This window comes from Ascaphus truei, unplaced genomic scaffold (genome assembly GCF_040206685.1).
Source record: "Ascaphus truei isolate aAscTru1 unplaced genomic scaffold, aAscTru1.hap1 HAP1_SCAFFOLD_1740, whole genome shotgun sequence".
NCBI lineage: Eukaryota > Metazoa > Chordata > Amphibia > Anura > Ascaphidae > Ascaphus > Ascaphus truei.
The window spans coordinates 1-27,500 of NW_027454636.1; the positions used below are offsets into that span (position 1 = coordinate 1).

The following is a 27,500-nucleotide window of genomic DNA, read 5'->3' on the forward strand; positions in this document are numbered from 1 at the left end:
CAAGGTAAAGTCTTATCTATTTAAAGAGATGAAGTTTCCCGTTTATCTCCAACCCTAGGATACTGGGCAAGCAATTTTTACATTTTACCTAAAACTGTGTAGAAAAGAGTCATTTGTTGCATCTTTTAATCAAAACATGATTCAAGTCTGCCAATCTCGCCAAGGTAAACTCCGAGTAGCAGGGACCTACACTGCATATATACAACTTCTTATTAAAGGTGCAACCAAATGACTCCTTTGTTACAGACTTAGGTTCTAAATGTAAACATTTGGCACAGGAATTGTTCTTTGTTTCCCATACAGTAAATGTAAGGCCAATCCTTTTACCAGCAGCATACTTCCCAAATGAAAGGTATCGCCCAGTCTCCCTCCTGCCTTTTGCCTTTAAACTCCTTGAACGCCTTGTATTCTCTCACTTGCTCCATTTTCTCACCTCCTATTCTCTCCTAGACCCTCTACAACCGAGGTGGGAAACCCTGTCGCCATTCGCCTCGTGTCAAATTGGCAATTCAAAGTGTGGCGAATTATAGTTTTCCCAGCGTAATGGGAAGCGTGGCGGGAAAGCGCGAGTCCCGCAGGAAGCGCGAGTCCCGCGGGAAGCACGAGCCCCCCGGCAAGAGCGAGTACGCTGGCAGTGGCGGCGCTAGTGCAGAGGGGACGGCCGGTGGCCGGGAGGAGAGTGGAGGAGAAAGAACCAATGAGAGAACAGTGGGGGCGGAGCACACACCCAGGCGGCGACCGCGCCACCGACTCTCTGTTCCGGTGCTGTGCTAGGTAAGAAGCTGGATCGAGATGATCATGATATTGGGGGGTGGGGGGAAATGATGGGAAAATGAGATGATGAGGAGGGGGGGGGAATGAGATGATGGGGGGGGGGGGGAAAATGAGATGATGGGGGGGAAATGAGTTGATGAGGGGGGTGAATGAGTAGATGAGGGGGGAAATGAGATGAAGAGGGGGGGGAATGAGATGATGAGAGGGGGGGGGAATGAGATGATGGGGGGGGGGGAAATGAGATGATGGGGGGAAATGAGTTGATGAGGGGGGGTGAATGAGTAGATGAGGGGGAAATGACATGAAGAGGGGGGGGGAAATGAGATGATGTGGGGGGGGTGAACTGAGGTGATGATGGCGGGAATGAGATGATGGGGTGGGGGAAAGGGATGATGAAGAAGGGGGGGAATGAGCTGATGAGGGGGGGTGAAATGAGGTGATGAGGGGGGGGGGGGAATGAGATGAAGAGGGGGGGTGAAATGAGGTGATGAGGGGGGGGGGAAATGAGATGAAGAGGGGGGGTGAAATTTGATGATGATGAGGGGTAAAATGAAATGATGTGGGGGAAATGAGATGATGATGATGGGGGGGAAATGAGATGAAGAGGGGGGGGGAATGAGATGATGAGGGGGGGAATGACATGATGAGGGGGGAAATGAGATGAAGAGGGGGGTAAATGAAATGATATGGGGGGGAAGGAGTTGATGAGGGGAAATGAGATGAAGATGAGGGCGGGTGAAATGAGATGATGATGAGGGCGGGTGAAATGAGATGATGATGAGCGGAGGTGGAATTAGATGATTAGGGTGGCGGTGAAATGAAATGAGATGATGAGGGGGGGGGTGAAAAAAGATGATACTGAGGGGGGGTGAAATGAGATGATTATGAGGATGGTGAAATGAGATGATGATGATGGGGGGGTGAAATCAAATGATGATGAGGGGGGGAAATGAGATGATGGGGGAAAATTAGCTGATGATGATGAGAGGGGTGAGATGATATGATGAGGGTGGTGAAGAGATGACGAATGCGCAACATAATCTTATTATATATAGTGAAAGCACTGTATGCCTGTCTGCATCTTCCTGTGTCCCTAGGGGAAATCTCATTGGTCCCTTGGGCCGCCCGCCCCCGCACCTCTCATTGGCCTGAGGCAGTGACGACACACACACACACACACACACACACACACACACACACACACACTGTTGCTTGGCCTCACGCTCCCCTGTCAGTTGACCGCAGCTCACCTTCCACACCCCCCCCCCTCCTCTCCCGGTGCCCCTCCTCTCCCGGTGCCCCTCACTCTCTCCCCCCTCCCCACCTTACCCAAATCCCCACGCTCCGCAACATCCCCAGCCGCACCATCACCCTCACCGTGCGCCGCTCCCGGAGAGGGGAAGCGCGGCCCTCCTGCTCAGCAGCAAACTCCAGGCTCCTCCCCCCTCGCTCACAACGAGAAGCGGGCCCGGGCCTCCTGCACTCCCCTCACGTGCGCCGGCTCCCGGACGGAGGGGAAGCGCGGCGCGGGCCTCCTCCTCACATGCAACGGCTCACAGATGGAGGGTAAGCGCGGCACGGGCCTCCTGCCACTCTTGCCCCCCCCGCCAGCTTCCGAACTCACCTCCTGCCCCAGCCAGATGCCACGGGGTCAAGGTAAGTCACCCACTGTCTCCCACCCACGCACTGTCACCCAGTCACCCACACACCCACCCAGTCACACACACACCCACCCAGTCAGTCACCCACACACCCACTCAGTCACCCCACCCACTCACTCAGTCACCCACTCACTCAGTCAGTCACCCACTCACTCAGTCAGTCACCCACTCACTCAGTCACCCACCCACCCACTCATTTAGTCACCCACCCACGCACTTAGTCACCCACCCACTCACTCAGTCACCCACCCACTCACTCAGTCACCCACCCACTCACTCAGTCACCCACCCACTCACTCAGTCACCCACCCACCCACCCACACACCCACCCACCAGTCACCCACTTTCACCCAGTCACCCACTTTCACCCAGTCACCCACCCATTCACTCAGTCACCCACCCATTCACTCAGTCACCCACCACTCACTCAGTCACCCACCCACTCACTCAGTCACCCACCCACCCACTCACTCAGTTACCCACCCACATCAGTCACCCACCCACTCAGTCACCCACTCAGTCACCCACCCATTCAGTCAGTCACCCACCCATTCAGTCTAACCTACCACCCACCCATTCAGTCACACACCCACCCACCCAGTCACCCACACCCACCCAGGTCACTTTCACCCAGTCACCCACTCACTCAGTCACCCACTCACTCAGTCACCCACCCACTCACTCAGTCACCCACCCACTCACTCAGTCACCCACCCACTCACTCAGTCACCCACCCACTCACTCAGTCACCCACCCACTCAGTCACCCACCCACTCAGTCAGTCACCACCCATTCAGTCACCCACCCATTCAGTCAGTCACCCACCCATTCAGTCAGTCACCCACCCATTCAGTCATTCAGTCAGTCAGTCACCCACTCACCCACCCATTCAGTCAGTCACCCACTCACCCACCCTGTCAATCACCCACTCACCCACCCACCCATTCAGTCAGTCACCCACTCACCCACCCATTCAGTCAGTCACCCACTCACCCACCATTCAGTCAGTCACCCACTCACCCATTCAGTCAGTCACCCACTCACCCACCCATTCAGTCAGTCACCCACCCAGTCAGTCACCCACTCACCCACCCAGTCAGTCACCCACTCACCCACCCAGTCAGTCACCCACTCACCCACCCAGTCAGTCACCCATTCAGTCTCCCACTCACCCACCCATTCAGTCTCCCACTCACCCACCCATTCAGTCTCCCACTCACCCACCCAGTCAGTCTCCCACTCACCCACCAGTCAGTCTCCCACTCACCCACCCAGTCAGTCTCCCACTCACCCACCCAGTCAGTCTCCCACTCACCCACCCATTCAGTTTCCCACTCACCCACCCATTCAGTTTCCCACTCACCCACCCATTCAGTCTCCCCACTCACCCACCCATTCAGTCTCCCACTCACCCACCCATTCAGTCTCCCACTCACCCACCATTCAGTCTGCCACTCACCCACCCATTCAGTCTCCCACTCACCCACCCATTCAGTCTCCCACTCACCCACCCATTCAGTCTCCCACTCACCCACCCAGTCTCACCCAAAACCACCCACCCAGTCTCACCCAAAACCACCCACCCTGTCACCCGAACACAGTCACTGACCCACCCAGTCACCGACCCTGAAAAAGTCACCCAGTCACCGACCCACCCACCGACCCAGTCACCCATCCACCCACCGACCCAAAGTCCACCCACCGACCCAGTCAAACCGACCCAAAGTCAAACCGACCCAAGTCACCTCACCCAAAGTCACCCACCCACTCAGTCACCAACCCACCCACCCACTCAGTCAAGTGTCACCCACCCACACAGTCACCCACACACTCAGTCAACTCAGTCACCCACCTAGCTGTCAAGGGGGGGAAGCCCAACCCTGTCGTCCGCCCCCCCAAAATTACATCCCGGGCAACGCCGGGTCTCTCAGATAGTACCTCAATATTTACATGGTGTGGCTATTTTCACACCTGTGGCTACATTCAAAAATAGGTTGCCCACCCCTGTACTAGGAAATCCAACGTTTCGGCAGTAATACTGCTTTCTCAAGGTGTGGGGCAGTATTACTGCCGAAACGTTGATTTCTTGGCACATTAACCCTTTCACTGCTGATTTAAGACCGTGTGCCTGCTTCTTCTTCTCCATTGGACTATTTTGGGACGTCAGAAACTCCCAGAACCAGCGCACCGGTAGTTAAGTACCCCATCATCACTTGTGTGTCTGAGTGCGTGGCAAACCCATCTTTCTACCCTGTACTACACAGTATTTTATATTATGTTCACTTCCATGCACATTATCACTCAGTTCAACACAACAGCGGTTTATTTGTAATGTTTCGTCATTGACATGATGGGAGACAATTTTGCAGTTACTCAGGCGTGGCCCCTTCTTTTTCAAGTATTTCACATTTTCGTGCGTTTTTGCAGCATCACATGAGGTTTTATTTAAAAGGCTTTCTCTGACGTATGAATCTTGCAGAAGGTCCTGAAATGGAACCGAACGTTGAACTGCAGAATAAAACATATTTTTAATTATATCTATAGCCTCAGGGAGTGCCTGATGAGGAAGAAAAGAGAGGATATATATATCTAGATATATATAGATATATATAGATACACACGTGTGTGCGTGTACACATAAAAATACTTGCACTATACAACAAGTACTTCCAAAGGCTGATAAGACGCATAAGAGACTTGATGTTTTGGCCAATACACAATTTATTAACAGTCAGGCAGCGTTTTTTTTTTTTTCCCCCTCTCGTCATTAGGCAGCGTTTTTCCCCTCTTGTCGTTAGGTGTTTTTTTTTCTCTCGTTGTTAGGTTTTATTTGTCCTGCTCCTCTTTTCTTCCTCCACCTCTATTTTAATCTCCTCCTCTATTTTAATCTCCTTCTCTTCCTTGCCCCATTCATAACTCAGTACAATTGCAAGGCTCATAAAATGCTGAATATTATTACACGTACATACACGTGTCAAACTTCCAGATTGACACCCACCCACAAGCAGCACTGATGGGATGGGGGAGTTAACCTAGTTTTATGCACCTCAGGTGCATGCAGACTGTAATCGCTAGATTCTCTAGTGATTGGCTACTGAGAATTTGATCACAGGGTATATATAGTATACCTGTAGGAGTGAAAATTGACTCCTCCAACCCTGATGAAGCGTGGATCTCACGCGATACGGTCCGTCAGATTTTAGTGACGTCATCATGGCGTCGGCAGTGGAGCTGCAGCACGGGGAACTGAGACGACATTAGCACGGATATCTGGTTGTATAACGTTGATTTGATCTTTGATTTAGTTATTAATCTGTATTCTAGTTACAGTGTGTGCCTGCTATCCTAGTTACTGTATTCTAGGGACAGCCCTAAGTCGTATAAGCATACCTTGTACGGATATACTTAAGTTCTATTTATAGATACTGTTTAGGACATGCACCGGTTACTACAGCTTAACCCCATTATAGCGTGGTCCTCGGGGGCCACCCGTGTCCACCGCATTATAAACGTGGTCGCGGGAAAAAATGGCCGCTAAAAATGTTAATTTTTTTTTGTATTTTTTTTGTATTTTTTTTTAATTTTTAAAAAAAAATTATTTTTTTGTAATTTTTTAGTTTTTGGTGGTACTGTGTCCACCGGAGGGGGAAAGCTGAGAACTCTCCCAGCGTTCTGTTCCGTTATGTTCTTCCATATAGCAACTTACCTTAGATCCTTTAGTAATTGGCTACTGAGAATTTGATCACAGGGTATATATAGTATACCCTGATGAAGCGGGGATCTGATGCAAAGCGGTCCGTCGGATTTTAGTGACGTCATCACGAAAGCAGATGTTCCTGAAGGGTCTGTAACAGGGAGTTGAGAAAATGTTTTCTTAGCATAGATGTTGTTGAGTTAGTAAAGGATATATGGTTCATTTGGTTACGATAATTGTTGATTACCCCTTCAGCATAAAGTTAAAAGTCAATGATTATTCCCTCCCCCTCCCCCCCTCTTACCCTGGACCCCCATCCTGGCCCACACCATAGCCTTCTCCCTACTCCCCTATCTTACCCCCGTACCCCCCACCGCCCCCTGACCTCTCCCCCCTCTCTATCGAACGACCCACCTTCCCCTGAGCTCCGTTGAAGACGTTTCCCTGAGGGTCCATGAGCGATGAGACCCTCGACCAGGAAAACAAACAGAGCATTGTCTCTGGTTTGTGACACACATGGAGTTACTTTTATTGATATACTAGCTGAGAGACCCGGCGTTGCCCGTGAGTTACATTTAGCGCTAGGAAAAGGGGGGAGGGGGAGAGGGGGGGAAAAGGAGGGCTAGGAAAAGGGGGGAGGGGGAGAGGGGGGGAAAAGGAGGGGAGGGAGGGGGGGACAGTGGACAGGAGGGGGGGGGGGACAGTGGACAGGAGGGGGGGGATAGTGGACGGGGGGGGGGACAGTGGACAGGACAGTGGACAGGAGGGGACGGGACAGTGGATAGGAGGGGACGGACGACAGTGGACAGGAAGGGACGGAAGACAGTGGACAGGAGGGGACGGACGACAGTGGACAGGAGGGGACGGACGACAGTGGACAGGAGGGGACGGACGACAGTGGACAGGAGGGGACGGACGACAGTGGACAGGAGGGGACGGACGACAGTGGACAGGAGGGGACGGACGACAGTGGACAGGAGGGGACGGACGACAGTGGACAGGAGGGGACGGACGACAGTGGACAGGAGGGGACGGACGACAGTGGACAGGAGGGGACGGACGACAGTGGACAGGAGGGGACGGACGACAGTGGACAGGAGGGGACGGACGACAGTGGACAGGAGGGGACGGACGACAGTGGACAGGAAGGGACGGAAGACAGTGGACAGGAGGGGACGGACGACAGTGGACAGGAGGGGACGGACGACAGTGGACAGGAGGGGACGACAGTGGACAGGAGGGGACGACAGTGGACAGGAGGGGACGACAGTGGACAGGAGGGGACGACAGTGGACAGGAGGGGGGGACGACAGTGGACAGGAGGGGGGGGACGACAGTGGACAGGAGGGGGCGGACACAGTGGACAGGAGGGGGGGGGGACACAGTGGACAGGAGGGGGGGACACAGTGGACAGGAGGGGGGGACACAGTGGACAGGAGGGGGGGACACAGTGGACAGGAGGGGGACACAGTGGACAGGAGGGGGACACAGTGGACAGGAGGGGGGGACAGTGGACAGGAGGGGGGGACAGTGGACAGGAGGGGGGGGGGGACGACAGTGGACAGGAGGGGACGGACGACAGTGGACAGGAGGGGGCGGACGACAGTGGACAGGAGGGGACGGACGACAGTGGACAGGAGGGGACGGACGACAGTGGACAGGAGGGGACGGACGACAGTGGACAGGAGGGGACGGACGACAGTGGACAGGAGGGGACGGACGACAGTGGACAGGAGGGGACGGACGACAGTGGACAGGAGGGGACGGAAGACAGTGGACAGGAGGGGACGGACGACAGTGGACAGGAGGGGACGGACGACAGTGGACAGGAGGGGACGGACGACAGTGGACAGGAGGGGACGGGGGGACAGTGGACAGGAGGGGACGACAGTGGACAGGAGGGGACGACAGTGGACAGGAGGGGGACGACGACAGTGGACAGGAGGGGGCGGACACAGTGGACAGGAGGGGGGGGACACAGTGGACAGGAGGGGGGGACACAGTGGACAGGAGGGGGGGACACAGTGGACAGGAGGGGGGGACACAGTGGACAGGAGGGGGGGACACAGTGGACAGGAGGGGGGGACAGTGGACAGGAGGGGGGGACAGTGGACAGGAGGGGGGGACAGTGGACAGGAAGGGGGGGACGACAGTGGACAGGAGGGGGGGGACACAGTGGACAGGAGGGGGCGGACGACAGTGGACAGGAGGGGACGGACGACAGTGGACAGGAGGGGACGGACGACAGTGGACAGGAGGGGACGGACGACAGTGGACAGGAGGGGACGGACGACAGTGGACTGGAGGGGACGGGACAGTGGATAGGAGGGGACGGACGACAGTGGACAGGAGGGGACGGACGACAGTGGACAGGAGGGGACGGACGACAGTGGATTGGAGGGGACGGGACAGTGGACAGGAGGGGACGGACGACAGTGGACAGGAGGGGACGGGGGGACAGTGGACAGGAGGGGACGACAGTGGACAGGAGGGGGGGGACGACAGTGGACAGGAGGGGGGGGACACAGTGGACAGGAGGGGGCGAACACAATGGACAGGAGGGGGGGACACAGTGGACAGGAGGGGGGACACAGTGGACAGGAGGGGGGGACACAGTGGACAGGAGGGGGGGACAGTGGACAGGAGGGGGGGACAGTGGACAGGAGGGGACGACAGTGGACAGGAGGGGGGGGACACAGTGGACGGACACAGTGGACAGGAGGGGACGGACACAGTGGACAGGAGGGGACGGACACAGTGGACAGGAGGGGACGGACACAGTGGACAGGAGGGGGGACACAGTGGACAGGAGGGGGGACACAGTGGACAGGAGGGGGGGGACACAGTGGACAGGAGGGGGACACAGTGGACAGGAGGGGGACACAGTGGACAGGAGGGGGGGACAGTGGACAGGAGGGGGGGACAGTGGACAGGAGGGGACAGTGGGGAGGGGGTGGACGTGGGGGGGGACAGTGGGGAGGGGTGGGACAGCTAGTAATTTATATAAGCTAAAACGGCCGATGTTATTGCCAGAGCTCCTACCACACTGCATATCAGTGCTATTTTGTTCTTGGTCGAAACTGTATAAAAAAGAAAAATCTTGGTTATTACCTGTGAGCAATGCACCCCCCTCCCCCGCAGATATTGGGTAAATGGGATAAGAGATTTAACCCTTCAGTGCCAAGGGGGCCCAACAGCACAGGTGAGGTATTCCTACATACTGCTGCGACACACTTTATTCGAGCAAATACCCAGTATGTACCTGGCAGATACCTGGAATGCGCCGCTCCTCACCTCTGACAAGCCCCGTTGTGTTTGCCTTCCCAGCCTGGGTTCATGCCTGGCTGACGGGCGGCTGATCTGTTAAATGATAATGATTAGGATTTAATAGGCTGCAATGCTTCGCGTGTCTACCAGATGGCATGAATTATATATATATATATATATATATATATATATATATATATATATATATATATATATATATATATATATATATATATATATATATATATATATATATATATATATATATATATATATATATATATATATATATATATATATATATATATATATATATATATATATATATATATATATATATATATATATATATATATATATATATATATATATATATATATATATATATATATATATATATATACTGTGCAGTATTGCAGGCACAGCGGGAATAAAATGCTTCAATCCCTGCCTGGAAAATAACGCAATGCACTCGGGCAGAAAACAGTCACAAACCTCAATACACCCGGGTATACCCGAATTCGTGGGACTAGCCGAGCTCGAATAAAGTGTGTCGCCAGTGTAAGACTGCCCATTTAACGCATTATACACATCACTGTCATTAGGTCACTTTGCTCATTAGTAGGACTGACCCTTTAATCCATTAGAACAAGTCACTGTCATTAGGTCACATAGGATGAAGAAAATGATTAAATTCCACAGATTCTACAGCATGTTACACTCCCCGTCACCAATTGTTTTATAATGACGTCACCCTACCTTGCACTCAGAGACCGCGAGAGGCAATGAGAGCCAGGGCCCGCACCGTAGTCAGGCAATGAGAGCCAATGACAGCCAAGGTCCACCCCGCAGTCAGCCAATGGGAGAGCTTAACAGCAAATGAGAGCGCGCACAAACCCACAGACAAACATCGTTTGTGTTTTATATATAAATTACATAACTCATTAATACGTGTACGAGTGAAACTATACGCTTATAGAATATTACATAACTTACCGGTCGTAATATATATAGCCTGCAATGGCCGATGTTATTGCCACTGCTCCAAGTATAGTGCATATCAGTGCAATTCTAACCTTGGTCGAAACTGTATAAAAAAGAAAAATCTTGGTTATTACTTGTGAGCAATGCACCCCCCTCCCCCCCCCCCCCAGATATTGGGTAAATGGGATAAGAGATTTAACCCTTCAGTGCAAAGGGGGCCCGGCAGCACAGGTGAGGTATTCCTACGTAAGACTGACCATTTAACCCTTTAAACACGTCAGTGTCATTAGGTCACTTTGTTCCTACCTGGGACTGACCCTTTAACGCATTAAACACATCACTGTCATTAGGTCACTTTGCTCATTAGTAGGACTGACCCTTTAATCCATTAAACAAGTCACTGTCATTAGGTCACATAGGATGAATAAAATGATTAAATCCTACAGAATCTGCAGAATATGTTATTCTCCCCCTGCTAAATGTACCCATGCCCCCTCTACTATCACTACACCATGCCTCCTCTACTATCACTACACCATGCCCCCTCTACTATCACTACACCATGCCCCCTCTACTATCACTACACCATGCCCCTTCTACTATCACTACACCATGCCTCCTCTACTATCACTACACCATGCCCCTTCTACTATCACTACACCATGCCCCCTCTACTATCACTACACCATGCCTCCTCTACTATCACTACACCATGCCCCTTCTACTATCACTACACCATGCCCCCTCTACTATCACTACACCATGCCTCCTCTACTATCACTACACCATGCCCCTTCTACTATCACTACACCATGCCTCCTCTACTATCACTACACCATGCCTCCTCTACTATCACTACACCATGCCCCTTCTACTATCACTACACCATGCCTCCTCTACTATCACTACACCATGTCACCCTCTACTATCACTACACCATGCCTCCTCTAATATCACTATACCATGCCCCCTCTACTATCACTATTCCATGCCTCTTCTACTGTGGCACCCATTATAGCTCTTACTAAGAAAGGGGCAAATCCTAAGATATGGTATGATATCGTTTGAGTTTTATATATGTATATATAGATTACTAGCTGAGAGACCCGGCGTTGCCCGGGATGTGAACCGTGAATAAGTACAGTACAGTATGTGTAAATGTTGTATTGTAAAGTGTTAATGTTTCAAACAGTTTCACACAGTCAGACACTTACACAGACTTACACACACTCACACACACTCTCACACTTACACACACAGTTACACACACACACAGTCACAGAGACTTACACACACTCACAGACACTCACACACAGTGTCACACAATTACACACACCAGCACCAACACCCGCTCCCCCCCCCCTCCTGCGCAGGCAGCGGGGACGACGGTGGGACATCCCCCCTCCCATCTCCTGTCCCGCGGCCTGTCACTCGGTGACAGGGGGAAACCGGGACCGGAGGGGCATCCCCCCTCCCATCTCCTGTCCCGCGGCCTGTCACGCGCGGCGCCGGGGTGTGAGCTTGGGGGAGGGGATGAGCTTGGTGTAAGCTTGGGGGGGGGGTGAGCTTGGGGGAGGGGATGAGCTTGGGGGGGTGACATAACACATTAATAAGTGTACGAGTGAAACTATACGCTTATAAAATATTACATAACTTACCCGTCATAATTTTAAAAAGCTAAAACCGCTGATGAGAATGCTACCCCACTGCATATCAAAGCAATTTTCATCTTGGTCGAAACTGTAAAAAGAAAAATCTTGGTTATTACCTGTGAGCAATGCACCCCCCCCCCCCCCCCCCCAGATATTGGGTACAGCCAGGGACCCATGCTGTGTTAATCCAATGGGCCGGGCCATTAGTCTGTCTGCAGAAATGTCACAGAAATGTTGGCAGCATTACCTGGATATTGCCCCAGAATTTCGTAGGCAAGTTTTTAGGATACTTGTAATCTTAGCTGTACTATGTGCTATGATGGAGGAAGGCTATCGGCAACATTGATAAGGACCATTCACGAAACAAGCCAAGGAGTAGCTTTACACCAAATCTGAGTATAAGTCCTCATATTGAGACCTTTGTGGGCCTAGTGTCAAGAGATTTGGAGGAACAATCAAAGTCACACAGAAAATCAAATACTAATTTCTCAAAAGGAACTGGAAGGCACTACAAGATATAAAATAGAAAAACACCCTGTGCTATGGTGGTAGGAAGTGCAACACCTTTACAAAGAAGGGGTACAGTGAATGAAATAAAAAGAAATATAATCACAACCCGATGACAGCGTCTCAACCTTCGATGAACCTCTCTCCTTGGTTCTTATAGACAATGGTAATGGAAAACTCTGGGAGCACAATTCATTGGTGGTTACATGAAAAGGAAACACAATAATAGTGCAATCCTGCATGGACACAGAAAGGAGGAGTAGATGTGCAAAACTCCCAAAAAATGCACACACAATTCCAGTGTAGTATACAAGCCTTGAAACCCGAGCTATGGGGTAATGTCTTTTAAGTGACCAGCTTGTCAGGGAACTTGCTAGTAGTGAACACAGCTGATTATCTGAAGGAAAACACCAAGCTATTAAGTGATACGAAATGCTACAGAGTTCTCAACAGTGACCCTACAGAAATATACTAAAAAATCTCTTAGCAGAATTCTAAAGGATTGCTTAGCTATGAAAACCATAGATGAACATGAATACAAGTTTATGATGGTGAATAATCCTACTATAGTGACCTTCTACTCAATAACCAAAGTACACAAAAATCCATCAAGAGCATTGGCCCGTCTTATTGGTTCAGGAAATGGTAACCTCACAGAAAAAGCAAGTGTTTATTTGGATGAAGTACTTAAAAGTTACGTCACCACAAAGTTACTCCCTGTGGGCCAATAGGAAGCCATGACATCATTCAGCGCAGGTTCCTGTTGGCTCTTGTGGCGCGAGAGCTTTAAACTTGTAGTCGCTACCGGCTCTCCCTTCGGAGGTAAGTATCTTCAGAAGAAGAGGGTCCCCGGAGCTGAAATGAATCGGCTCCGGAGACCGCCTGCTTCAACCAATGTAAAAAAAATACATTAAAAAAGCTTGGATTGCTCGTTAAAGACATAATATCACTTTCAACATTAGTAATAGTGCATTAAGCGCAATCAGAGCAGTCATCTTGTTCTTTTGTTAATAGCCGATATACACTGCCCCTCCTTACATTTCAGGCTTAATTTCTTGCTGTACACCTGCCCGTCTTGTGAGGATCGGGCTTAGGCACCCCTCCCCCCATGACGGGCCCCCGTGACGACACGGGTGACCCTCCTTACAGTAATAGGAGTGCCCGCAAATGCCGGGCTACCCCTACCAGGACCGGGCTTAGGCTAAGCCCCGCGACGCTTCCCGTGATGACACAGTTGGCGCACCCCACGCTGAGGAGACTACTCGCAGGCGCCGCGCTAAAATGGACATGCAAAGGGTTAATACCAACAAGCAACACTAACTACGAAATCACCTCATCATTGCACACTTGCGGCACACAACGCCTCCTGACTATAGATTGGGTGGATGACGACTGAGTGGGCGGTTCCACTTATTGCTTGCAGCCTTGTGTGACTCTACTGATTGGCTAACTGGCCTTTATATGCTCAGCAATCCCTGTTCCAAATTGGCTGAGCACAATATTCGTTTGTGACGAAGTGCTTACCTCAAGCATCCTGCTGTTTTGACTTGTTGTTTTGTGCATTCTTCTTCCTGCCTTGTTTCCTCAGTACCTTGACCTCGGCTTATACCTGGACCCCCCCCCCCCCCCCGCCTTGTCTTATCCTTGACCTTGGCTTGCATCTGGACTCCCACCATCTCTACTCCTGGACCTCCGGCTACGCACAACGACCATTCTACTTCTACAACCCTAGACCACGGCTAGTATTACGACTATTCTAAATTCTCCTACCCTGACCCGGCTACACGACTATCACTCTGCACTCCGGACACAGTCTCACGATTGGAGGTCGGTTTATAAACACATCCCCCCACCTCAGCCTCGCGGTTCCATCCAGTTTGTGGTGAGCACCCGTTATACATCTGTTGCGTTCAGCTCAAGAATGTCTTCTGTATACCCATTTTGTGCCTAAAGCCCTCTCCCACCTAAATCATCCCTCATTTACTGCCCCATGTCTCTGGAATGCCCTTCTCCTCAATATCTGACAAGTAGCCTCTCTCCCAACCTTTAAGGACAATCTTAAAACACACCTCATTACTGACGCATTTGGGTAGCTCCCTTGGCTTGTGTTATACAGATACTGTATAGCAGCATTACTGCTGCCACTGGCACATTTCAGTGGGGGGGACACACACCATGCATGTATATATGCATGGCACTATACAAATAAAGTTATACAATCAAGAAATGGACTAACTGAGAGCAGTGCTCCTAGATGTGTCAATAAAAAAAAATGGGTTACTGCTACTAAAAAGTAGTGTTACTTTTACCTTTGTCCTCACCAGCCTTGTGTGTCTCCGGAGGGTAGACTCCTATAGGTTAAATGAATGAGAACATTGATGCATAATTAATTATTAGCATCAAGAAGGTGGATTTTAAACCCCTTATTCTCCCACCCCCCCCCCCCGCTCCCCTACAGTACATTCCCCACCCCCTGTGATCCCCCAAACAAGTGTTTTTGAGTTACTAAAGGGGATAAAAAGCTGCTTACCCTGTTGTGTGTGGCGCTCATGGGCTCCCACGACGGGCAATGTCAAACAAAAAATTATATGAAATATAATCATTTTTCGTGTTTAACCTTGTAGCTCTGAAATACAGTGCAATGATTTATGCCTCTCAGCTGAATATCTCCTATGCTGTACTTCCATCAGACCCCACCCTCTCATTCATGCCCAATTTGAGAGAACTCTTTGATGAAGGGAAAATTTTGAGTGTTCTAGATGCTAATGAGATGGATTTTCCTTATAATCCATTTCCAACCACGACGGCCATGTTCCACCATCTCCCAAAGATCCACAAGACGTTGTTCTCTACTCCTGGGAGGCCAATTGTCTCTAGTATTGGATCTTTGGGGGATGGGTCTGTCACGGTACGTGGGCCACTACCTGCAGCCCCTGGCGAGATCCCTTCCTTCCAATATTATGGATAGTGCGGACCTAATTAATCATATTAAAGACATTTCTTGGAAATCTAACTTTGTCTGGTTGTCTAAGATATCACATCACTTTATACAATCATTGAACACCAACTGGGGATGGCAGCGTCACAAAATTTTTTGGAACTCTCTGATTTATCACCTTCACAAACCACCTTCATCTTAGACTCTATTGACTTTTTGTTGACACACAATTATTTTTTGTTTGATGGTGTTCACTATCTCCAAACACGTGGAACGGCTATGGGTACCAGCTTTGCCCCATCATATGCCAATTTGTTCATAGGATGGTGGGAGTCGTTCCCCATGTTTGGATATAGGAACCCATTTAGGGATCACATTATCTTTTATCGTCGTTTTATTGGCGACTTTATTTTTATTTGGGAGGGTGATGTCACTACACTGTTGTTATTTACGGAATCACTCAACACTAATAATTATGGTCTTACATTCACTTTGATTATCACCACTTAGAATATTTGGATCTGTTATTTTACGTTGATCTCTCTTTAAATATACATATGGTTATTTTCCGTTAAGAGAATTCAATAAACACTTATCTCAGAGCGGATAGCTCCCACCCCAGGACCCTCATTAAGGGTATACCCAAAGGGCAGTTCATGAGGGTAAAGCGGAACTGCTCCCAGGATGAAGATGTCCGTAGACAATCAGACGATCTGCATAATAGATTTCTCGCCAGGGGCTAAAGGCCCCTCGATCTTATAAGAGCACGCGTGGGGAGGTGGAAGAAATGGATAGGAACCAACTGTTAAGCAGGAAACCTAAGAGAATTTCTAAGTGTGAAAGTCCACTCTTTATAACCCAGTTCAGCCAACAGGCACAGGATATTAGATTTATCCTAGAAAAACACTGGAAAATGGTGTTTAGAAAGGCTAATACAATTTCAAAGTCTTTGTCTCCGAGTCTATTCACATCAGATATAACCAGATCTGGACAATCCACAAAGGGGTCTTATAGATGTGGTTCATGTAAGATTTGCAATCTGATGTTACCTTCTAAAACCTTTGAGAGCCCTACTACTAAGGAAAGATTTAATATACAGGCTTTCATAAATTGCAAAACCACATACGTCATATACCTTCTCACCTGCGGCTGTGGGAAACAGTACGTGGGACGGACTAGGAGGAGCCTGAAAATACGTGTCACGGAACATGTCAGGCTCATTAAAAACAAAGATATCATCCATCCGGTCCCACTATACTGCACCCACTGCCCCAGGGGAGATAGTAGTTTCCTCAAAGTTTGTGGAATTGAATACATCTCTCTCCATGCGAGGGGAGGTGATCAAATAAAGTGGCTTAATCAGAGGGACGCCTATTGGATCTTCACATTGAGGAATACTGATTGGGACCTGGGGCACTTTCTTTGATCCGATGGTCCTCCATCTGCCTCTGTTGTCTCTGTGACGTTATGCCATATGTTATATAGTTATATTGCTATAATGTTCCCCTTGTTCACGAACTAGTCTTGTTGTCCTGGTAGCGAGCCTATAGCTCTCTTAATCTACTACAATTTACGTAATCCTAATGTGCGATCGTACAGGGGTATAGACAAAATGATGGCGGGTAATTAGGGGTTCATTAAACTTTTCTTGTAGACAGGACCCTACACTCTAGTCTATGTTTGTTGTAATCATTGTTCAGTAAATGTCTATATAGACTATTGCATTCTTCCTTGTGTACCAGCATGCATGGTGCATTGTCTAGATCAAGCTGTGACTAAAACATCTAACTTTATATAGCTGGTGATATTTGAATCTATTGGGAGTTCCCATTTAATGTATTCTTATATATTGTTTAGATGTGTATTTTTGTGTTTATGTAGATTCCTCCCCTTCCCCCCCCCTCCTCCCCCTCTTTTTCTTTATTTTCCCTTTCCTTTCCCCCTTGTTCTTTTCTTCCTTTTTCTTCTCCCCCTTCCCCCCCCCCCTTTTCCGCCCCTATCTTTTTTGTTCTTTTCCTTTTTTCCTGTATTTGGGTCTTGGATGTACATTCATATATTTTTTTATAAGATTATGATAATAAATAATTGAAAGCATTTTTTTTATATATACAGTATATGTGTCTGTACAATTCAGGGCTTATGGGGTTAGGGGTACTTGATTGTTAATTTGGGGACTTTATGTCTTTCTATATTTTGTGTTTACAAGTGTATATGTGGATATGTGTTCCTCTATCTGGAAACAATCACAATTAGGGATGTATGACATCAATTTCTTTTCCTTTTTTTAATTGTATTTTTGTAGTATTAATAGAATTGTGATCATATTTGTTATGCAAAAGGGTTATATTCTTTGGTTTTTAATATTCTATCTCCCTTTGGGGAGAATTTTGGTGACCTTTGGGTATTGGGGCCGAGTGACTGACGTCATGATTAACAATACAGGGGATTGTTAAGTGTAAGGGTCAATAAAGTTTCCCAGTTAAAAATTGAGATTGGCCAATCAGATCTTCTGTGCCTGAGACCATACACCTCTCTTATGAGTTGGGGAAAGGTTGTGTGGTCTTAATAAAGTTTCTTCAGTTTGACACACATTAATTGCCCTATCAGGGCTTTTGTACGAAGAAGCAAGAAGCTGATTGGCCAACTGGGCGTGACGTCACTCGCCGGCGCGATCGGGTTTTTGTATTTAAATGCTGGTTGTTTTGCTAGTATTTACACCTTGATAAAGGGCACACGGCCCGAAACGCGTAGGTGTGTTACCTGTGCTGCTGCTCTAGGGGTCATGCCTGATCCTTTAATGGATTAAAAACCCTTTTTTTTACCTGTGAGCCTCCTCCTACTTTTTTGGCAGTGCACTGCCATTTTTTCTACACTGTCCTAAACATCAAGGAAATCATTCAAGTGCTCAAGTATATGTTTACAGTACGTTTTGAGCATGTTTTTATTATTCCTAAGTACTTACTTTGTTCAGATGAGGCGAACTTCTGAACATTTGCATGTAAAACTGTAAACAAAAGAGAAGCGTCAGATATCACCATATCTACGGAGACGCTATAAAACAACATCTCATAGCGTGGTTACGTGTCCCCAGAAGAAGCTGTGGTCACGGCGAAACAGCTGTAGGGAACACTGTCTCAATCTAGTTTACTGCATGATCCTTTGGCAATCGAACGGACACAGTTCATGTACCTGCAGGATGGGATCTCCTCCGCCGGAGCAACATGGAGTAACATGGTACACGTATTCATTACTACTTTATCTCACAAACTGCGTGAAGATTGTGGTTACAACTGACATCAAAATATCTTTCAAAGTACTGAGATAAAATGTGCAGAACAGTACTGCCACCACAAGCACTACACAAGAGTACTACACCGCACAGGAGTATAATTCTCTAAACATTGCTCTACTGAAAGCTTACAGTATGTGAGAGTGTTGTTTCTGCAAAAGTTAACATATGCGTATTCCTTCAATCAAGTTTTCAGCATTGTATGAACATACAGTGTAAAGTGAATGACCCGGCAGTTGCCATTGTGAGTGCTGTGCAGCGTGGAAGTATTATACTTTAAAACCTGTCCTGTTGGAAGCTGGTAAATCTGTTGGGACTATCTAGGGTTAAAATATGTTTACACCTTCAATCAAGTTTTCACTATGCTGAGTCCGTGATCAAATGTAATTGTCTACTCATATAGGACTTTTTCAACCAATTTTTATCAATGCTGCTATACTAAGTGCAATTTGTATCAATGCTGCTATACTAAGTGTCAGACTTTTAAGTAGTAGACAATGCATTTTTTCTATTTGAAAGATATCTAATTAACTGTTCAAAAATTGCGTTATCCATCTACACACCTTCACAATAAAACAACTATCAGTGGATCTGTGGAATCTAAGATAAGCACAAGAATTTGCTATAATGAGCGGCACAATGGACCAAAGTATTAGCCTTTGTGATTTACTCCAATAAAAAGCTGCTCTAACCAACTGGATCCTATTGTTTCAGGAAATGGTAACGTCACAGAAAAAGCAAGTTTTTATTTGGATGAAGTACTTAAAAGTTACGTCACCACATTGCCATCATATGTACGTGACACTAAAGATGTGTTATGTAAATTGAAGTGAGTAACTCTTGATGAAAATACATTGTATGTCAGCTTAGATGTGGAATCACTATATACTATTATTTCACATGAGGTTGGTATAAAGGCAGTTCAACATTTTCTTATGTCCAGAAGTAGAAATCAGTCAGCATAGTGAATTCATCACCACTCTCCTTGAATATGTACTTACTCACAACTATTTTGTATTTAATGGAAAATACTATCAACAAATCCAAGGGACAGCTATGGGCACTACCTATGCCCCCATGTATGAGAATTTATACTTAAGCTGGTGGAAAGAGACAAGAGTTTTTGAAGATTATCTAATGGAGTTTACTGAGTTCATAGACCTGGATAAGATATATTGATGACATCCTGCTAATATGGAGGGGTACCAGCGAACACCTGGAAAACTTTATCAAAGCATTAAATAAGAATGAACACAATTTAAAACTTACGTCTGAAGTAGATTCGCAACATATACATTTTCTGGATCTAACTGTCTCAAAAAATGCAGACGCCACCATCCGTACCACAACATATAGAATACACACGGCTACTAATACCTACCTCAAAGCGGATAGCCATCATCCGGAACCTCTTAAAAGGGGAATTCCAGTAGGCCAATATTTACGTTTAAAACGCAACTGCTCTGATGAAACAGAGTTTAAGAAACAAGCGGACCTTATGAGGGACAGATTCCTTAAACGTGGATATAGCAAGAATGTGCTAAAAGGACATACCAACGAGCCTTAGGCACAAACAGGGACTCTCTTTTAACAAATAAGGAAAATGACAGAACTGGTGATGGGAAAGTCATCAGGTATGTCCCCGTACATAAAATACCAAATGGAGAGAGATGAGGACCAGCATCCAAAAACACTGGCATATCTTTCTAAATGATGAAGATTTAATGAACACTCTAAAAAACAAACCATCCATGGTATGGAAAAAAGCACCGAACATTGGAGATAAAATAGTTCACAGCCACTTCCAGAATAAAGGACAGAATACTAGTCATTGGATATCAGATCAAAATAAAGGATCTTACAAATGTGGCTCTTGCAAGGTCTCCTGCCAGTTTATGGCAACAAGCAAAACATTTTCAAACAGTGATGACACCAAACATTTTGCTCAAAAAACATTTATGAATGGCAAAACGGCAGGAGTGATCTATCTGATTACATGTAGATGTGGACACAAATACGTTGGCAAAACATGCAGACAGCTGCGAGGGAGGGTGTTGGAACATACCGGTTCTATTAAAAATCTATATGACACACCAGTTTCAAGACATGTGAGAGAACAGCATGAGGGCAATACAGGAGTGCTTGCTTTCCAGGGCATAGATCGCCTATTACCTACAATACGTAAAGGTGACTGGGTTAAAAAATTACTCCAAAGTGAAGCAAAATGGATCTTTAATTTAAATACTATGTCATCAATAGGTGTTAACAAAGGTTTCATGTATATACCGTTTATAGAATAGCATGTTGTTTTTTTACTGACATTCAATTCATGATGAACATTAAAAAGATACTCACTATAAACCTTTATTTTTGTGACAGAGACATATATATGCAGAGAACGTTTCTGTTACTGTATGTAACATTATCCTAAACATCAAGGAAATCATTCCTACGCTCAAGTATATGTTTACAGTACATGTTTTGAGCATGCTTTTATTATTCCTAAGTACTTACCTTGCATAGATGTTGCCATGTTATTAAATTTTTCATTTACATCTGTAAACAAAAGGAAAGCGTCAGATATCACCATAGCTACGGAGACGCTATAAAACAACATCTCATAGCGTGGTTATGTGTCCCCAGAAGAAGTCGTGGTCACGGCGAAACAGCTGTAGGAAACGCTGTCTCAATCAAGTTTACTGCATGATCCTTTGGCAATCGGACGGAAATTACGCGTATCTGCAGGATTGGATCTCCTCCCACGGAGCAACATGGAGTAACATGGTACACGTATTCATTACTACTTTATCTCACAAACTGCGTGAACATTGTGAACATTGTGGTTACAACCGACATCAAAATATCTTTCAAAGGACTGAGGTAAAATGCGCAGCACAGTACTGCCACCACAAGCACTACACAGAGTACTACACCGTACAGGAGTATAAGTCTCTAAACATTGCTCTACTGAAAGCTTACAGTATATGAGAGTGTTGTTTCTGCAAAGGTTAACATATGCTTATTCCTTCAATCAAGTTTTCAGCATTGTATGAACATACACTGTAAAGTGAGGGACACAGCAGTTGCCATTGTGAGTGCTGTGCAGCGTGGAAGTATTATACTTTAAAACCTGTCCTGTTGGAAGCTGGTAAATCTGTTGGGACTATCTAGGGTTAAAATATGTTTACACCTTCAATCAAGTTTTCACTATGCTGAGTCCGTGATCAAATGTAATTGTCTACTCATATAGGACTTTTTCAACCAATTTTTATCAATGCTGCTATACTAAGTGCAATTTGTATCAATGCTGCTATACTAAGTGTCAGACTTTTAAGTAGTAGACAATGCATTTTTTCTATTTGAAAGATATCTAATTAACTGTTCAAAAATTGCGTTATCCATCTACACACCTTCACAATAAAACAACTATCAGTGGATCTGTGGAATCTAAGATAAGCACAAGAATTTGCTATAATGAGCGGCACAATGGACCAAAGTATTAGCCTTTGTGATTTACTCCAATAAAAAGCTGCTCTAACCAACTGGATCCTATTGTTTCAGGAAATGGTAACGTCACAGAAAAAGCAAGTTTTTATTTGGATGAAGTACTTAAAAGTTACGTCACCACATTGCCATCATATGTACGTGACACTAAAGATGTGTTATGTAAATTGAAGTGAGTAACTCTTGATGAAAATACATTGTATGTCAGCTTAGATGTGGAATCACTATATACTATTATTTCACATGAGGTTGGTATAAAGGCAGTTCAACATTTTCTTATGTCCAGAAGTAGAAATCAGTCAGCATAGTGAATTCATCACCACTCTCCTTGAATATGTACTTACTCACAACTATTTTGTATTTAATGGAAAATACTATCAACAAATCCAAGGGACAGCTATGGGCACTACCTATGCCCCCATGTATGAGAATTTATACTTAAGCTGGTGGAAAGAGACAAGAGTTTTTGAAGATTATCTAATGGAGTTTACTGAGTTCATAGACCTGGATAAGATATATTGATGACATCCTGCTAATATGGAGGGGTACCAGCGAACACCTGGAAAACTTTATCAAAGCATTAAATAAGAATGAACACAATTTAAAACTTACGTCTGAAGTAGATTCGCAACATATACATTTTCTGGATCTAACTGTCTCAAAAAATGCAGACGCCACCATCCGTACCACAACATATAGAATACACACGGCTACTAATACCTACCTCAAAGCGGATAGCCATCATCCGGAACCTCTTAAAAGGGGAATTCCAGTAGGCCAATATTTACGTTTAAAACGCAACTGCTCTGATGAAACAGAGTTTAAGAAACAAGCGGACCTTATGAGGGACAGATTCCTTAAACGTGGATATAGCAAGAATGTGCTAAAAGGACATACCAACGAGCCTTAGGCACAAACAGGGACTCTCTTTTAACAAATAAGGAAAATGACAGAACTGGTGATGGGAAAGTCATCAGGTATGTCCCCGTACATAAAATACCAAATGGAGAGAGATGAGGACCAGCATCCAAAAACACTGGCATATCTTTCTAAATGATGAAGATTTAATGAACACTCTAAAAAACAAACCATCCATGGTATGGAAAAAAGCACCGAACATTGGAGATAAAATAGTTCACAGCCACTTCCAGAATAAAGGACAGAATACTAGTCATTGGATATCAGATCAAAATAAAGGATCTTACAAATGTGGCTCTTGCAAGGTCTCCTGCCAGTTTATGGCAACAAGCAAAACATTTTCAAACAGTGATGACACCAAACATTTTGCTCAAAAAACATTTATGAATGGCAAAACGGCAGGAGTGATCTATCTGATTACATGTAGATGTGGACACAAATACGTTGGCAAAACATGCAGACAGCTGCGAGGGAGGGTGTTGGAACATACCGGTTCTATTAAAAATCTATATGACACACCAGTTTCAAGACATGTGAGAGAACAGCATGAGGGCAATACAGGAGTGCTTGCTTTCCAGGGCATAGATCGCCTATTACCTACAATACGTAAAGGTGACTGGGTTAAAAAATTACTCCAAAGTGAAGCAAAATGGATCTTTAATTTAAATACTATGTCATCAATAGGTGTTAACAAAGGTTTCATGTATATACCGTTTATAGAATAGCATGTTGTTTTTTTACTGACATTCAATTCATGATGAACATTAAAAAGATACTCACTATAAACCTTTATTTTTGTGACAGAGACATATATATGCAGAGAACGTTTCTGGTATTATATGTAACAGTATCCTAAACATCAAGGAAATCATTCCTACACTCAAGCATATGTTTACAGTATATGTTTTGAGCATGTTTTTATTATTCCTAAGTACTTACCTTGCATAGATGTGGAGATTTCATTAAAGTTTGCATTTAACTCTGTAAACAAAAGGAAAGTGTCAGATATCACCATATCTACGGAGACGCTATAAAACAACATCTCATAGCGTGGTTACGTGTCCCTAGAAGAAGCTGTGGTCACGGCGAAACAGCTGTAGGGAACGCTGTCTCAATCAAGTTTACTGCATGATCCTTTGGCAATCGGACGGAAATTACGCGTACCTGCAGGATTGGATCTCCTCCCACGGAGTACCATGGAGTAACATGGTACACGTATTCATTACTACTTTATCTCACAAACCAACGCCATTTTCTTGTGTCCCCTAGCGGCTGACGCGCCACAGCGTGTAGTGCTCTGTGCCGCCAGGGGGGACCGGGACCGGCTCAGCAGGTTTCCCCTGCTGGTGGGGAACACGCGATATGGCCGCCCGCGCCACGGAGCACAGCGGGACCGAGGCCTTAGATAAGTGAAGCTGTGATTATACGCGAAATATTGCTACAGAACAATGTCAATTAATGAAACTTAGTACTGCTAATACGTTGGCAAAACATGCAGACAGCTGCGAAGGAGGGTGTTGGAACATACATGTTCTATTAAAAATCTATATGACACACCAGTCTCAAGACATGTGAGAGAACAGCATGCGGGCAATACAGGAGTGCTTGTTTTCCAGGGCATAGATCGGCTATTACCTACAATAAGTAAAGGTGACTGGGATAAAAAATTACTCCAAAGTGAAGCAAAATGGATCTTTAATTTAAATACTATGTCACCAATAGGTGTTAACAAAGGTTTCATGTATATATACCATTTATAGAATAGCATGTTGCTTTTTTAATGAGATTCAATTCACGATGAACATTAAAAAGATACTCACTATAAACCTTTATTTTTGTGACAGAGACATATATATGCAGAGAACGTTTCTGTTACTGTATGTAACATTATCCTAAACATCAAGGAAATCATTCCTACGCTCAAGTATATGTTTACAGTACATGTTTTGAGCATGCTTTTATTATTCCTAAGTACTTACCTTGCATAGATGTTGCCATGTTATTAAATTTTTCATTTACATCTGTAAACAAAAGGAAAGCGTCAGATATCACCATAGCTACGGAGACGCTATAAAACAACATCTCATAGCGTGGTTATGTGTCCCCAGAAGAAGTCGTGGTCACGGCGAAACAGCTGTAGGAAACGCTGTCTCAATCAAGTTTACTGCATGATCCTTTGGCAATCGGACGGAAATTACGCGTATCTGCAGGATTGGATCTCCTCCCACGGAGCAACATGGAGTAACATGGTACACGTATTCATTACTACTTTATCTCACAAACTGCGTGAACATTGTGAACATTGTGGTTACAACCGACATCAAAATATCTTTCAAAGGACTGAGGTAAAATGTGCAGCACAGTACTGCCACCACAAGCAGTACACAGAGTACTACACCGCACAGGAGTATAAGTCTCTAAACATTGCTCTACTGAAAGCTTATGTAGCCCCGGTCTATTTTTCCCCTCCGACAGCCCCCTCCGCGTGTGCCGAGCGATCGCGGGTGCCGCCGCTGCCACTGACGGACCCGCTGGGAGAACGCGAGGGTGGGGGCTAGTGCAGGGAGCTGTGCGCTGTTCCCTGAGGTTGCCGGGTACGCGAGCGGCCCGTTGTTAGGGCCGCGATCGCGTTGCCGAGGTCCCGGGCGATGGGCTCACCTCGTCATCGCATCCTGGTGGAGGTGTCTCCCCCAAAAGATCTCTGCAGACCAGGGAACGAATCCGACCTCATCAAGGTATCCGGTACAGCGGCCCGGAGCAACACTTACTCCTGCGCGAGGAATCTCCAAGCTTGGCCTTTTCAAGACACGGGCCGGCACGAAGAGGTTGTGCTGTCCGCAGAAGATGTCACCGTTAAAGGGATTGCTGGAGCGGATAAAGACTGTGCTGAGTCCGCTCTGGTGGCCTCTCCCATGCGCACGATGGAGTGCTTCGTTCGCCATGTGGTGGACCGAGGCAAGAGACTGAACCTCCCTGTCTCCCGTGAGACGAAACCGGACGATCCGGCAAGGGTCAATACCCAGGACCCTGTACTATTTTTTTTACGAGGGGGAGGCGGTGGTTTGACGGTAAAGACTGATATCGAGTTCCAAAAGACTCACAGGAGTCACGGTGGGATACCCTCACCCAATCAGTTAGGGGCACTCCACTCTGAGACTCAGCTGGCCTCGGGTATCCATGCAAGTATGTCAGATATTGGTGAACAAATGCATTTTTCATTATATAATCCTCTGTTGCATGGTTGCTACCCAAGCGAGGTCGTTGGGGTTCTACGAGGGGGAGAATTAGGCCCCGGTCTATTTTTCCCCTCTGACAGCCCCCTCCGCGTGTGCCGAGCGATCGCGGGTGCCGCCGCTGCCACTGACGGACCCGCCGGGAGAACGCGAGGGTGGGGGCTAGTGCAGGGAGCTGTGCGCTGTTCCCTGAGGTGGCCGGTTGCCGGGTACGCAAACGGCCCGTTGTTAGGGCCGCGATCGCGTTGCCGAGGTCCCGGCGGCTCGGAGAACAGGGCGCCGCCATTGCGCGATACTTCGCGCATGCGCAGGGACCAGCAGGAGCAGAGAAGGTCTCTGAGAAGTCGCGCGAGAGCAAGGAAAAGGTTGCGGCTGCCATTAGGCGTTCGCGCATGCGCAGGGCAGGCGCGCACGCGGCCCCAATGCTGTAGCAGCCTCCTGGGAACTACAACTCCCAGGAGGCATAGGGAGACAGGCACCAGGTGCCTGATAGGAGCCAATAGGGCTGGAGGATTCCCACACAGGAGAAAGGATACATTTCGCGGGCATAGTGTCACGTCAGTCAGGCTGAGGAGGAGGAAGGGAAAGGAAGGGTGCAGGGAGCGAGTGGCTCCTGCACCAGGTAAGGTTTCCCCAAGTCCCAGGCAGGCCCCAAATCCCTGTTAGGGCAGGGGGTAACTGATAAAGGACGGCCCGAGATAAGGGGGGTTGCCCTTAGGTGTGTTAGTGCTGTGTATGGTTGTTGCATGTTGTCGCTGCATGTACTGAGTGCAGTGTGTGCAGCGTGTGTTGCTGTCTGCAGGCTGACTGTGTGAGCAGTGTGTCGGCTGCGGCACTGTTAGTATTAGCGAGTTAGCTAGTTGTTAGTGAGGCTTAGGGCCGTGGGTAGTTAGGGGCGTGGGACAGGTCATATCCCCTGCAGGCCCATAGGAGTTCCCCAAGCCACTACAGGTTGCGGTACAACAGGGACAGACCCTAGGTTAGGGTTGCTGTTCCCGTGAGAGGGTTGCTGTTCCCGGGAAGCGGTTGGACCCACGTTGGGGTCCACAGAGACTGTGTTCCAGAGTGGGGCCGCTCTA

General features: G+C 47.0%; 2 protein-coding genes across 15 annotated transcripts in view; one reads left to right on the forward strand and one right to left on the reverse strand.

Annotated features, from left to right (window-relative positions):
• The first annotated feature begins 159 nt into the window (after positions 1 to 159).
• LOC142476817 (uncharacterized) overlaps positions 160 to 27,500 on the forward strand; it is a 29,370-nt gene continuing 2,029 nt past the window's right edge. The window contains exons 1-2 of the mRNA XM_075581954.1: positions 160 to 774; positions 21,410 to 27,500. The exon at positions 21,410 to 27,500 is cut by the window's right edge and continues 2,029 nt beyond it. Coding sequence (XP_075438069.1) covers positions 25,837 to 27,087 — 1,251 coding nt within the window. The 5' untranslated portion in view covers positions 160 to 774; positions 21,410 to 25,836 and the 3' untranslated portion in view covers positions 27,088 to 27,500. The remainder of the gene's footprint in view (positions 775 to 21,409) is intronic.
• Positions 5,300 to 27,500, reverse strand: part of LOC142476818 (uncharacterized) — a 59,231-nt gene continuing 37,030 nt past the window's right edge. For 3 of the 14 annotated variants that reach the window (XM_075581957.1, XM_075581958.1, XM_075581956.1), the window contains 5 exons: positions 24,128 to 24,169; positions 21,281 to 21,322; positions 18,440 to 18,481; positions 14,849 to 14,890; positions 12,173 to 12,936 (listed from right to left, as the gene is read on the reverse strand). In XM_075581957.1, coding sequence (XP_075438072.1) covers positions 12,599 to 12,936; positions 14,849 to 14,890; positions 18,440 to 18,481; positions 21,281 to 21,322; positions 24,128 to 24,169 — 506 coding nt within the window. In that variant the 3' untranslated portion in view covers positions 12,173 to 12,598. Of the gene's footprint in view, positions 6,281 to 9,171; positions 9,210 to 10,155; positions 10,265 to 10,392; positions 10,484 to 12,038; positions 12,121 to 12,172; positions 14,891 to 15,069; positions 15,166 to 18,439; positions 18,482 to 21,280; positions 21,323 to 24,127; positions 24,170 to 25,167; positions 25,375 to 27,500 lie in introns of those variants that run through there. The other 11 variants (XR_012791982.1, XR_012791983.1, XR_012791981.1 and 8 more) reach the window with 11 other exon arrangements.